The 12050-nt window shown below is 43.8% G+C and overlaps 1 protein-coding gene across 1 annotated transcript in view; it reads left to right on the top strand.

Moving 5' to 3' along the window:
- LOC107297377 (sodium-dependent neutral amino acid transporter B(0)AT2-like) overlaps positions 1-12050 on the top strand; it is a gene marked incomplete at its 3' end in the record, with an annotated part of 26703 nt that overhangs the window by 10036 nt on the left and 4617 nt on the right. The window contains exons 4-11 of the mRNA XM_029286300.1: positions 812-993; positions 2539-2649; positions 3945-4186; positions 7074-7257; positions 8334-8535; positions 10767-10835; positions 11056-11146; positions 11373-11535. Coding sequence (XP_029142133.1) covers positions 812-993; positions 2539-2649; positions 3945-4186; positions 7074-7257; positions 8334-8535; positions 10767-10835; positions 11056-11146; positions 11373-11535 — 1244 coding nt within the window. The remainder of the gene's footprint in view (positions 1-811; positions 994-2538; positions 2650-3944; positions 4187-7073; positions 7258-8333; positions 8536-10766; positions 10836-11055; positions 11147-11372; positions 11536-12050) is intronic.

The following is a 12050-nucleotide window of genomic DNA, read 5'->3' as shown; positions in this document are numbered from 1 at the left end:
GAGACTGTCTCTGGGAGAAGGGGGTGATGGGGGTGGCTAAAGGGGGGACCCTTTTAAAATCTTGAGTTGCAAGCTTTCAACCCCAAGTCCTGTTTAGAACGCCTACGTCCAGCTTTCTCTTAATAAAGATGCCTGTTGGGAGAAATATTCCAGGAGTTCTGTCTTCTTAAGATGCAAAGTGGGGTGGGTCCTTACATTTTGCAGATTTCCAGAGAAGAATCTTTCCCAACCCTACTTACTATCAAGAGATAGATTATAATATGAAATTTAGACTTTATGAATGCAGAAAGACACTCTATGCCTGCAGTTTGGGAAAATACATTTGAATGCATCAAATTATAGTACATTTCAAGAGAAAACAGTTAGTGCTGGAACTGAAGACTGGAGGATACAAGCCTCAGAGTGGAAAAACACTCATGGTCTTTTCTGAAAATGCTTCTGCGTTAATATATTTGGTTGGCCAGAGTTAGTGAAAGAAAAAATGGCTGTGCAAATAAACCTGCCCTTTGCTCATATTTGCTGTACTGTGCTAAAATCAGTTTTGTAATCTTTGCAGTTCTAAAATAACATGGAACTGCCATGAAATGAGAAAAAACCTCATCCATTTGGGTGAGAGGCATTCTGGAAATCAATATATTTTAGATGTACTCGACAAACATAAACTTTATCCACAATATTCCAAAATAAATGTCCTGTTTTTGTTATTACATCATCATTGGAAAAGGAAAAGCTGGTCATTTCCCCTAACCCTAACACACTCTCTCTCTCTTTTTCTTTTTCTCTCTCTTTCTCTTCCTCCCTTTCTCTCCAGTCACAGAATCTGAATGCACGGACAGTTCTCCCACTGTCTATTTCTGGAACCGAAAGGCCTTGCACATTACCAACTCCATAGAGGAGAGTGGGGGTCTTGACCCAGCCCTTGCTGGCTGCCTCTTTGCCGCTTGGGTGCTGGTTTGTCTTGCCATGATCAAAGGCATTCAATCATCAGGCAAGGTGGGTTGCGTCCACTCTTCTGCCTTTACACAAAGATATTCTGTCAGAGACTTCATACAGGTCAGCCTCAATTTACAACTGTAATTCAGCCCAGAATTATGACCATAAGCCATGGTTAACTGGGTCACCATGTGACCAGGCCTGATTTTACTATTTGATTTGTGGCAGTTAAGTGTTCGTTAAGTCAACGCAGTGGTCATGAAGGGAATCCGTGGTTCGCAATGGGTGGTTTTTTTTGCTGAAAACTGGAAGTAAATGCTGGTTTCCAGCAAAAAAGCTGTAAATCATGATTATATGATCTCAAGACACTGCAAACTGCTGTAAAGTGGACCAGTTGCTGAGCATGCAATATATGACCACATGATTATCAGAGGGGGGGGGGATCAGTACTTCAAATCCAGGCTAGGTATCCCTGGGGAGGTCTGTTGTAATTTGAAATGGTCTCTAAATGATAGTGTAAGTCGAGGACCACCTGTAATGGACATCTCAACCATTACCTTGCATATAGTTGTCTTCTTTTCCTCAGCCTAGCAGCCTCCAGATATGGTGGACCAAACTTTCATCTCCACTAGTTGATCTTTGGGCTGAGGAAATTTGCATATACTTTGGGATTTCAGGGACAATGGGAGTTGGGGAAGAGGAGGCAGAACAAGGGAAGCAAATAATTTGGATTATAGACTGAATGAGGGGAATTGTGCATTTTAAGTGTGGATTTTTAACGTACACTGCCCAGAGTCACTGTGTATACGTTGGGCAGCTAAATCTATATAAATAAAAATGTAAATGTTCGTTTGTTCAAAATTTAAAATCTCCGAAAGTTCTTCACCGATTGCTTTGAAATTTTGACACAACGTTGCATTCGAATACACGCGTGTTTTTATATACCTACTATTATATAGATGTCACACCTGTGACAGGTAAAAACATGCTTTTTTTGAAAAACAGCGCCATCTTGCAGTAAAACTGGCTTGCAGTAAAAAAATTAATGAGCAACGTCATAGAAGCAACAATCTTGACAGGACCTTTCAAAGGTGAAGATGTCCTCATTCCTCGCATTCCTATGATTCCAACGGATATGCCATTTCAATTTAAGAGATTGCAATTCCCAATTCGATTGGCACTTGCAATCACCATCAACAAAGCTCAGGGCCAATCTTTAAAATTGTGCGGTTTACATCTAGACACGGATTGCTTCTCACATGGACAATTATATGTTGCGTGTTCTAGAGTCGGCAAACCAGACAATCTCTATATCTGCACAGACAATGGAACAACAAAAATATTGTATACCCACAAGCATTGTGAAATTAAACATATTACAAACGTGCGCTTTCTCTTTTCTTTCTTTTCCATTTAACCAGACTGAGCCACAGCAACGCGTGGCCAGGTACAGCTAGTAAGTTTAATAAATACATTTGTGGGAAAGAAGCTACAGAAACATGAAAGACAAATGTTCCCCTTGTGTACCAATAACTTCTGCCAGTGGGATTCTCAGCATGCCTTGATTTTTATATTCATTTCCATCATATCTTCCCTCCATCCCAGGTTTTGTATTTCAGCTCACTGTTCCCTTATGTGGTTCTCTTGTGCTTCCTTGTACGTGCTTTGCTGCTAGAAGGGGCAGCTGATGGAATCAGGATCATGTTCACCCCTAAGGTAAGAGACTCCCGCTTTGGGCTCCATCCTGATTTTAAAACATTGGTAGTCCTCAATTTACATTCATAATTGGGACCACAGTTTCTGTTGTTTAGCAAAGTAGTTGTTAAGTGAGTCACACTTGATTTTATAATTTTTGTTGCCACAGCTGTTAAGCCAATCACTGCAGTTGTGATTGGCTTATGGTCCGTGGCCCAGTACCAGGCTGTGGCCTATTGGCCACTGGGCTGCGGGAATAGCTGGCGAGGTCCCCCACTCACCAGTAGCAGGCGCTAGTGGCCCCATTTGCGCATGCGTGGAGGCGCTAGTGGCCTGTTTGCATGGGCGCCAGCAGCCCATTTGCGCATGCTCCTCCCTTCCAGGCTGCCAAGCCGGAAAGGTTGGGGAGCTCTGTGTTAAGGGAATCACGGAATCCTTAAGTCAGTTGGCTTTCCCGTTGATATTGCTTGTCAGAAGTCAGCTGTGAAGGTTGCAAATGGTGATCACATGACTTCTAGAACTGCTGTAAATACATACCGGTTGCAGCAGCAAAGACTAGTTGTAAGTCACTTTTTTCAGTGCCATTGCTATACAGAAAAACGAAAGGAAGTCCAGAAAAAATTAAAATTAATTGAATAAGAAAACATCCCCCAAGGGATTCAACACCCATTCTAACCTAAGACCTGAGGACCTTTAAAGGTTCACTTAAACAGTTCCAAGGTGGTGGTCAAATAAACCTAGGTTGGGATGGTATTCTATAGCGCAGGTCTCATGTCAGAGATGGATCCCATCAAATGACATTGTTTAATTGATGGGACTTGGAGTATGCTGGCTCTGTCAGGCTGTATGGAATGGGCAGAAACTATAAGAAATAGGTAATCCCTCAAAGATCCAGTCCCTATCCCTTAGAGCAGTGTTTCTCAACCTTGGCACCTTGAAGATGCGTGGCCTTCAACTCTCAGAATTCCCCAGCCATCTGCCCTATAGGATTTTATAAATGATAACCAGCACCTTGAACTCCATTCAGAATTGCATTCAGAGGCCTACTTGCTTGTAGTGCACCTCACAAAGCAGAGGTATTACATGGGCCTGTCCATGCTGCCACATTCTGGACTATCTGTAGCTTCCAAATAGCCTTCAAGGACAATCCTGTGTAGAATGCACTGCAGTAGTGCAATCGTGAGGTCACCAAAGCATCTTGAGCTTTTACGCCTTTCAGCAAATGAGAAAAGATCTAGGAGGGCCAGAGGTGCAGAAACGTGAAATGATGCCTTTTGTCCCTTTCTTACAATTTCTTATCTTTCTCCACCCCCAAGCTGTCCATTTGGGGAGATATGCAGGTCTGGTGTCAGGCTGCCACTCAGGTGTTCTTTGCCCTGGGTCTGGGCTTCAGCACCATCATTGCTTACTCCAGCTACAATCCTCAGCATAACAACTGCCACATTGATGGGTTGCTTGTGTCTGGCATCAATTTCCTTACCTCGGTGCTGGCCACACTGGTGGTTTTTGCCGTGCTGGGTTTCCGAGCCAATGTGTTGGCACACAAGTGTGTTGTAAGGTTAGTGTCCATCAAACTGTTGGTAAAAGGGCAACAAGCATGATCAAGAGCCCTGGTGGCGCAGTGGTTAGAATGCAGCATTGCAGGCTAATTCTGCTGACTGCCAGGAGTTCAATGCTGACTGACTCAAGGTTGATTCAGCCTTCCATCTTTCCGAGGTCGGTAAAATGAGGACCCAGATTGTTGGGAGCAATATGCTGACTCTAAACCGCTTAGAGAGGGCTGTAAAGCACTATGGAGCGGTAGAGATCAAACAGTAAGTCCTACAAGAAAGGACTGAGTGGGGATATGATACCCCTTTTCAAGTACTGAAGGGGGATGTAACAGCAAAAGGTAGGTCCTAGGTTGGCTGGGCCACCTGGCTGCACCTGTACCAGTCTCATTCTTTGCTCCAAGAAAAATCTGTCATCAGCATCTTTCAGCCATCCCTCCTTCTCGTGGCACCTACCTATCTTGCAGTTAAAATGACTTGACTGAATTTGTCCCCTTCATGCGGCTTATGAGGGAGGCAGGGCATTTCACAGTTTGAGATGCCTGGATATTATTAGGTATTATTCCCAGTTATGCCTGGGAATAATTGGGTGGTTGTTATTATTGTTATCATTATTGTTGTTATTATCATCATTATTATTATGGTTCATTGCACAGTCAACCAGATGTTTAGACCACATTTGGCACTTTTATCCACCTATTGAAACTTCCCAAGGAATTGGGATAGGCAGATGGTATTTGATGCTGTTAAAAAGGTATTGTTGCAGGATATAAGATACAAGCTGTTTTGAGTAAAGCTGTTTTTTTGCAATTGACTGATGGATTTTTTTAATTCCAGTGGTGTTCAAGCACTGCTCAAGATGTTTTGGGATTGCACCCAAGGTGCCTATCACTATTGGTACTATCTTTGCTTCCTTTTGCCAGTCATTCTACTTTTATTTCCAGATCTTTGTATTTTATGATTTTCCCCCAGTTCTTTCTGTTCTGTTCTGCCTCCAGTTTCTGCCATGTCCACTCTTCAGACTTTTTTGCCATTCTTATCAACAATTGTTACATCTGGAGTACACCCAACCTTCTTTTCTGGTTGAATTCAAAAGTCCCAGAGTACTTTAGCTTCTTCATTTTCTATTACATTGTCTATTTTGGGGTCCCACCAGTTCTTGTTTGCAGGCAAATAATATTTCTTGCAGATACTCCAATGCACTATCATTGCTACTTTGTCATGCCATTGTTTGCAATCAGTCTGTGCAATCTTGCAGCAGCTAACTAGGTTGCTTACTGTTTCTTCAGCTTCTTTGCAGAGGCAGCACTTGCTGTCTGTTGCTGTCTTCTCAATTCTGGTTTTGTATGCATGTGTTCTTCAGGCTTGATCTTGTATAGCTAGAATTAGCCTCTCTGCCCGTTTCTTCAACTTTCCTGCTCTTAGTCATTGCCAGGTCTTGTTATCTCCTTTGCCTCCTGTGTTTTTTGTCTACTGTCCATGTAATACTTTGCCTTTTAAAGTCTCTTTTCTATTCTTCATCTGGTCTTTCTTATAGGCCAGTTTGATCTTTAGTATTCAGCAAACCTTCATGGTGTACTAGCTTCAATGTATCTTTTCACTGTCCTTCAAATACTCTTGCCTTTTTCTCTTCAGTTGTCTGGTGACAATTGCTCCTAGCAAAGTAGTCAACATGACTGTTAGGATGAAGGGCATGATTCATTGTTATTATTCTTCCTAGCCAGAACTTTTATTTCTGCTTGAGTCCAATCCATTATTATAGCTGTGTATCTAATGACTGGAGTTGCCCAGGTGTTGATTGTCTTGATGGTATTTTCTCCACTGGATTTGGACTTTAAGATTTTCTTCACTCTCGTGATGTATTCATGTCTAACCTTCTTCTTGACTCCAATGTGCTTGATGGTATCAGCTTGAAGGATAACCAGATGTAGTGGTCTTCATCCAGACTCTTGGTGTTATTTCCATAGAGCTTCTTGATTATTTCATTTTTCACTATTTTTCCTTGTTGATGGTAAGAGTGACGCATTTGTTCAGTCCAAACTCCATTGCACCATCTTGGCACTTTATGCAAACTGTTGAGCAGCAATTCTATTTCAGATGGTGTTTTTCCATACAGCTTCAGATCATCCATGTAAAGGAGGTGAGATAGCCTGGCAGATTATTATTATTATGGTTACTTCTAACCATACTTTTTCATTCCTTATTGGACATTCCTTAATAGAGTCAATGACTAGTTCATAAAACACATTGGTGTATATTAATTGTTTATTGTATGTAAGCATATGGTCATAAAAATAGCAATAGCACTTAAACAAGGGGTCTTCAAACTTGACCCTTTTATGACTTGTGGACTTCAACTCCCAGAATTCCTCAGCCAGCGTGCCTGGCTTAGGAATTCTGGGAGTTGAAGTCCACAAGTCATAAAAGGGCCAAGTTTGAAGATCCCTGACTTAGACTTACTGTATATACATTACCGCTCCATAGTGCTTTACAGCCCTCTCTAAGCAGTTTATGGAGTCAGCATATTGCTCCCAACAATCTCGATCCTCATTTTACCAACCTCGGAAGGATGTAAGGCTGAGTCAACCTTGAGCCAGTCAGGATCGAACTCCTGGCTATGGGCAGATTTAGCCTGCAATACTGTATTTTAACCACTCCACTACCAATTAACTTACAACAGTTTAAACTCTACCTGGAACCCTCCAGATGTGTTGGACCTCAAACTCCAGTATTGTCACCCAACTTATTCTTGAAATTCCAATGTTGCCTCCAAGCCTTGGTTGCCCAACCTTTGTCTAATATCTTCCAGGTCGCTGAGTTCAGGTTTTTATGTTCTGTTTGGGAGTTCAGATGTTTTCTAATCTTTCTACATGTGCTATATGTTTTGTTTGGCAGAAATGCAAATCTTTTGACTGAGCTAGTGAAGAATGGTCCCCTTTCAGCTGTACTTCCTGCAAACTTGTCTGAATTTTCACCTGCTCAATACAGCAATTGGTATCAGGATGAATGGAATGAAACAAAGAAGCAATTGCAGGAGTGGAAAGTTGGTGACTGTCGTGTAGAAGATGAAATGAATAAGGTGAATGGATAGGCAAGGGCTGGATTCACAAATCCAGCTAACTATAGATCATTCAAGAGCACGCCAAATCATTAACGAGGATCTATAAAACCCAGTGGCTGAGTTCACCAAAACCAAAATAGCAAGGTTATGGATTAGAACAGGCATGTCAAACTGGCGACGTCATGTGATGTCGCACAACGTATCGGGCCGGTTTTGCCATTGCCGGCAATGGGGTGGGTGCGGCTTCCACATGATGCATCCGGCCCGTGGGCCGGCAGTTTGACACCCCTGGATTAGAATGATGTGTGTGGACCCAGTCATGGGCTGAAATCAATCCCAAGAAGCAACAGCTGCATTTGGGATAAAAAGAAATCAAGCTATTGAACAGACATGGCCCTGCATATATTATGACTTGCCAGTTAAAACATAACCTTTCGGTTTAGTACAGTGTTTCTCAATCTTAGCAACTTTAAGATCTGTGGAGTTCAACTCCCAGAATTCCACAGACACCCAATAGGGCAGGGGTCTTCAAACTTGGCCCTTTTATGACTTGTGGACTTCAGCTCCCAGAATTCCTCAGCCAGGCATGGGAGTTGAAGTCCACAAATCATAAAAGGGCCAAGTTTGAAGACCCCTGCCCTATTGGGTTTCTGGATGTGTAACTAGGGCAGGGGTAGGCAACCTTGGCTCTTTTATGACTCGTGGACTTCAACTCCCAGAATTCCTGAGTCAGCCATGCTGAGGGGAAAGGGAGAGGTTTCCAAACTGAGCCATGCTGGCTGAGGAATTCTGGGAGTTGAAGTCCACGAGTCATAAAAGAGCCAAGGTTGCCTACCTCTGAACTAGGGGAATGCTGGCTGAGGAAGTCTTAAAGTTGAAGTCCTCACATCTGGAAGAGATCCAGATTGGGGAAGACTCTGGCAGTGGTTTGCTCTCCAAGCTTGTTTCAATATAGTTTCTGAACGTTTAGTTACCAAACTAGGTAACATCATCATCAGGATTTGGGGAACGACTATTAAAAGTTTTCCATCTGCTTTAAATTTGACATTTGCTACAGCTCCTATTGTCAATATTTTTCTCTCTTTCTCCCTCAGGGTGTGGAAGGGACAGGCCTGGCCTTCATCACCTTCACAGAAGCTATGACCCTGTTTCCAACATCCCCTTTCGGGTCTATACTGTTCTTTTTTATGTTGCTCAATTTAGGGCTAAGCACCATGTTAGGGAACATGCAAGGAATCATCACACCTTTACTGGACAACTTCCACAGTCTCCACTGTCGGCGGACGCTCTTCACAGGTACCAGAAAGGGGCAGCCTTTCTTTCTTCACCTGGGGAAAGACCAGAACTCATGGCTGCATTAATATATGCCACAAGGGCTGGGATTTTAAATTGCAGTGCTTTGGACTCTGCAGAATATGGGCCGCTAAACAGGTGGTAGGATTTAAAATATTCTGCAAAATAAAGTGATAGGACAGTGGTGGCGAACCTATGGCATGCGTGCCAGAGGTGGCACGCAGAGCCGTCTCTGTGGGCACGCGTGCCGTCGCCCCAGCCCCGCCTCCCCCCACGGCCCCCTCCTCACCAGCAGCTCCCCTGGAGGAGAGTCACCCCCGGGCACGACCCTCATGGAGCAGTGCAGCCAAGGACATGGTACTGGGCAGCAGGGATAAGACTCTGCCCTCGTGCCCCGTCATGCGCAGATGATGCTGTGGGGTGCAGGTGGAGGGCGTGGCTGCCATGGCGCTGCAGGGCCGCCTGCGCGATCTGCGGTGGGCCGTGGAGGCGGTAGATGGCCCTGCAGGCGGGCGGGGTGGGGGGCAGAGCGGGTGGAGCGGGGGCAGGCAGGGCGGTTTTTGGGCACTTGGTATCTAAAAGGTTCGCCATCACTGTGATAGGATTTCAGATTCCAGGAAGAAGAGGCTGCATTTAAAATGGGATGCCAATGGTGTTGATTGTTGATGGGGCCACTTCAGATGGCCAGGTCAGAATTTGGATGCTACTGCTTCCCAACGTCAAAGTGCAGAGGAGAATGAATGCATTTTAAAATCAATCTGGTGCTCTGCTCTGCAAGACACCAGGGAAGGTTGGCGCATCCATACCCACGCAGATACCTGTTATTGAAGGAACAAAAGGTGACATGCAAATTCCCCATCACAATGAAGCAAAGAACAAAGCATTGTTCCTTTTACAGCAAACGCTTCAAGTATATTTCATATTAAATCCATGAAATTGGAATTTTCCCTTTAAAACATTTCAGGAGAAAGAACATCATTTTGGGCTTTTTCCAATGTTAACATACAGGTAATCCTCAGGTTATGACCATATTTGGGATCAGAATTTCTGTTGTTAAGCAAGGCACTCCTTGTGAGTCGTACCCAATTTTATGATCTTTTTTCCCACTATTTGTTAAGCAAATCACTGCAGTTGTTCAGTGAATCACACAGTTGTTAAGCAGATCTGACTTTGCTAGTCAGAAGGTGGGTAGGAAGGTCGCAAATGGTGATCATGTGGCCGTGGGACACCGCAGCCATCATCAATGCATGCTGGTTGCCAAGTACCCAAATTTGAATTATATGACTGTGGGGACGCTACCATGGTCGTAAGTGCAAGGATCGGTCATAAGACACTTTTTTTCAAAGCTGTTGTAACTTCAAATAGTTGCTAAACAAATGTAAGTTAAGGATTGTCTGTACACAATTGTGGAGCTCCTAGTCTGGCCTCCAGTTCCATATGGACTGGTTCCATGTTTTGTGGGTCTTGGGCAAGAGATCTCAAAGGGTCTTCTCCATTCCGGCTTATAGCACCAGCAACTGTCCCACACCTGGGCCTAAACAAACAAGCAACTGCATGTTGTTCCTAAATGTCAACCTCATCCAGGTCCCATAGCTCTTTTGGACTGTAGTTCTTCTGCCATTGTGCTGTAATAGCAAAGACACAGCTGCAGAAGAGTGCAGCAAAGTAGCTGAGCTCAGCCAGCTTGCATTTTGCTCACATCTCTGTTTGAAGCAGGGACCCTGATGGAGATATACTGGCTGTAGATATCTGATAGGCCAGAGGTCCCCAACCTTTTGGGCACCAGGGACCAGTTCCACGGAGAAAGGTTTTTCCATGGACCGGAGAGTGCTTGGTTTTGTGTGCTGCCTGCATCTCATGGATGGGGCTTTGCTTGTTTGTGCGGACCGGTTGCTGGCATGCAGCGGCCCAGTACCAGTCCACAGACCAGGGCTTGGGGACCCCTGTGATAGGCCATTAAAATAATGGTTACATTCCTACATTACTCTTAGCTGTGATCGAGATGGCATCTCCTATTTTTAAAAATGCTGCCACCTATATCTTATGCTGCTTATTGGCACTCAGAGGCCTCTGTTAGTCCTCTGATCATGCTGGTGATGCCAAATAAAAATATTGATGGTATTTCTCATTAAGTGTAATAGCTTAATGTAATACCAGTCAGAAGTGTAATACCAGTCAGAAGTTCTGACTGGTATCCATTCATGCCAGTGTGTTTTCTGTTTCTCTCCCTACAGTCGTGTGCTGTATGATTGGATTCTTGCTGGGCTTGGTTTTTGTTCAGGTCTCAGGCAACTATTTTATTTATTTATTTATTTTATTATTATTCGAATTTATATCCCGCCCTTCTCCTTGCGGACTCAGGGCGGCTGACAATCGATTAAAAACACCAATAACAATTACAAAATTAAAATTAATTAAAATGAAATATTTAAATTGTCTGATTAAAATATGATTAAAAACCCCTCTAAAAACCCCCTCTTAAAAATTGCCCTAGGCCAGTCCCGCTTGTTGGAATAGCCATGACTATGTTTGATGACTATTCAGCCACTTTGCCCCTGCTTATTGTTGTAGCTGGCGAAGCTTTTGCCATAGCCTGGATCTATGGAGCTGACAGGTAATTCTCTTACCTTTCCTCCTATCTCTGCCTGTTTCCAGTTTGTTTGTGTCTTGGGAAGTTGAAGAAAGGTAGTGTCTATATGCTCTGACCAGATGGCTATATACTCTGACCAGCACAGGTAGGTAGGGTTTAATCGTAATTTTTGTGTAACCTTTGTGCAAACAATCTTGTTTCCGCCATCCAGCTATCTACTACTTTTGCCTTTATGTTTCTCTTCCTGCAGGTTCTTGGATGACATAGAAAACATGCTGGGCTGGCGGCCGTGGAAAATCTACAGCTACATGTGGCGCTTTGTGAGTCTGGCAGCAATGTTGTGCCTGTTGCTAGCGAGTTTGGTATACTTGCTCATGAAGCGCCCCACCTACACCGCCTGGAACAGAGAAAAGGTAAGAATTTTATCTACTCTTTGTTTTTCATGCATTGCAGTTGGCCTGCTCATCTTCTGTTTGAAAACAAAACAAAAAAATGAAATCTAGGGACATGTGTACATATGACATCTAGGCATGTGTGCCCGCTGCTTGTACAAATGGAGCTGTGGGCATGCACTCACCTGTCATTTCCACGGACCGGTTCCAAACGGCCCACGGGCCGGTACTGAGCCACGGCCCAGGGGTTGGGGACCCCTTGATTTAAAGGGTGGGTGCACACAATACGTTTAGCCTTAACCCTGGGTTAGAATTTAAAAATGCAAGTGTTCAGACTGATGTCAACGCTGCAAATACTGTATATTCTTGCTTTGACAATGTGCAGAACTGTCTGGTATATATATAGTTAAACCAGCAACTAGGAAAGAGGGAGGAGCATAAGGATAGCCCGGGAGAAAGAAACCGGAAGTAAATCACATCTTTCAAGTTGATTGGAAGATGTGAACCATGACCCTACAATAAGGGAGTGGACAATG

The sequence above is a fragment of the Protobothrops mucrosquamatus genome, unplaced genomic scaffold (genome assembly GCF_001527695.2).
Source record: "Protobothrops mucrosquamatus isolate PMUCROS unplaced genomic scaffold, P.Mucros_1.0 scaffold3269, whole genome shotgun sequence".
In the NCBI taxonomy this organism is placed as follows: Eukaryota; Metazoa; Chordata; class Lepidosauria; order Squamata; family Viperidae; genus Protobothrops; species Protobothrops mucrosquamatus.
This window is presented reverse-complemented; position numbering and strand designations above follow the sequence as displayed.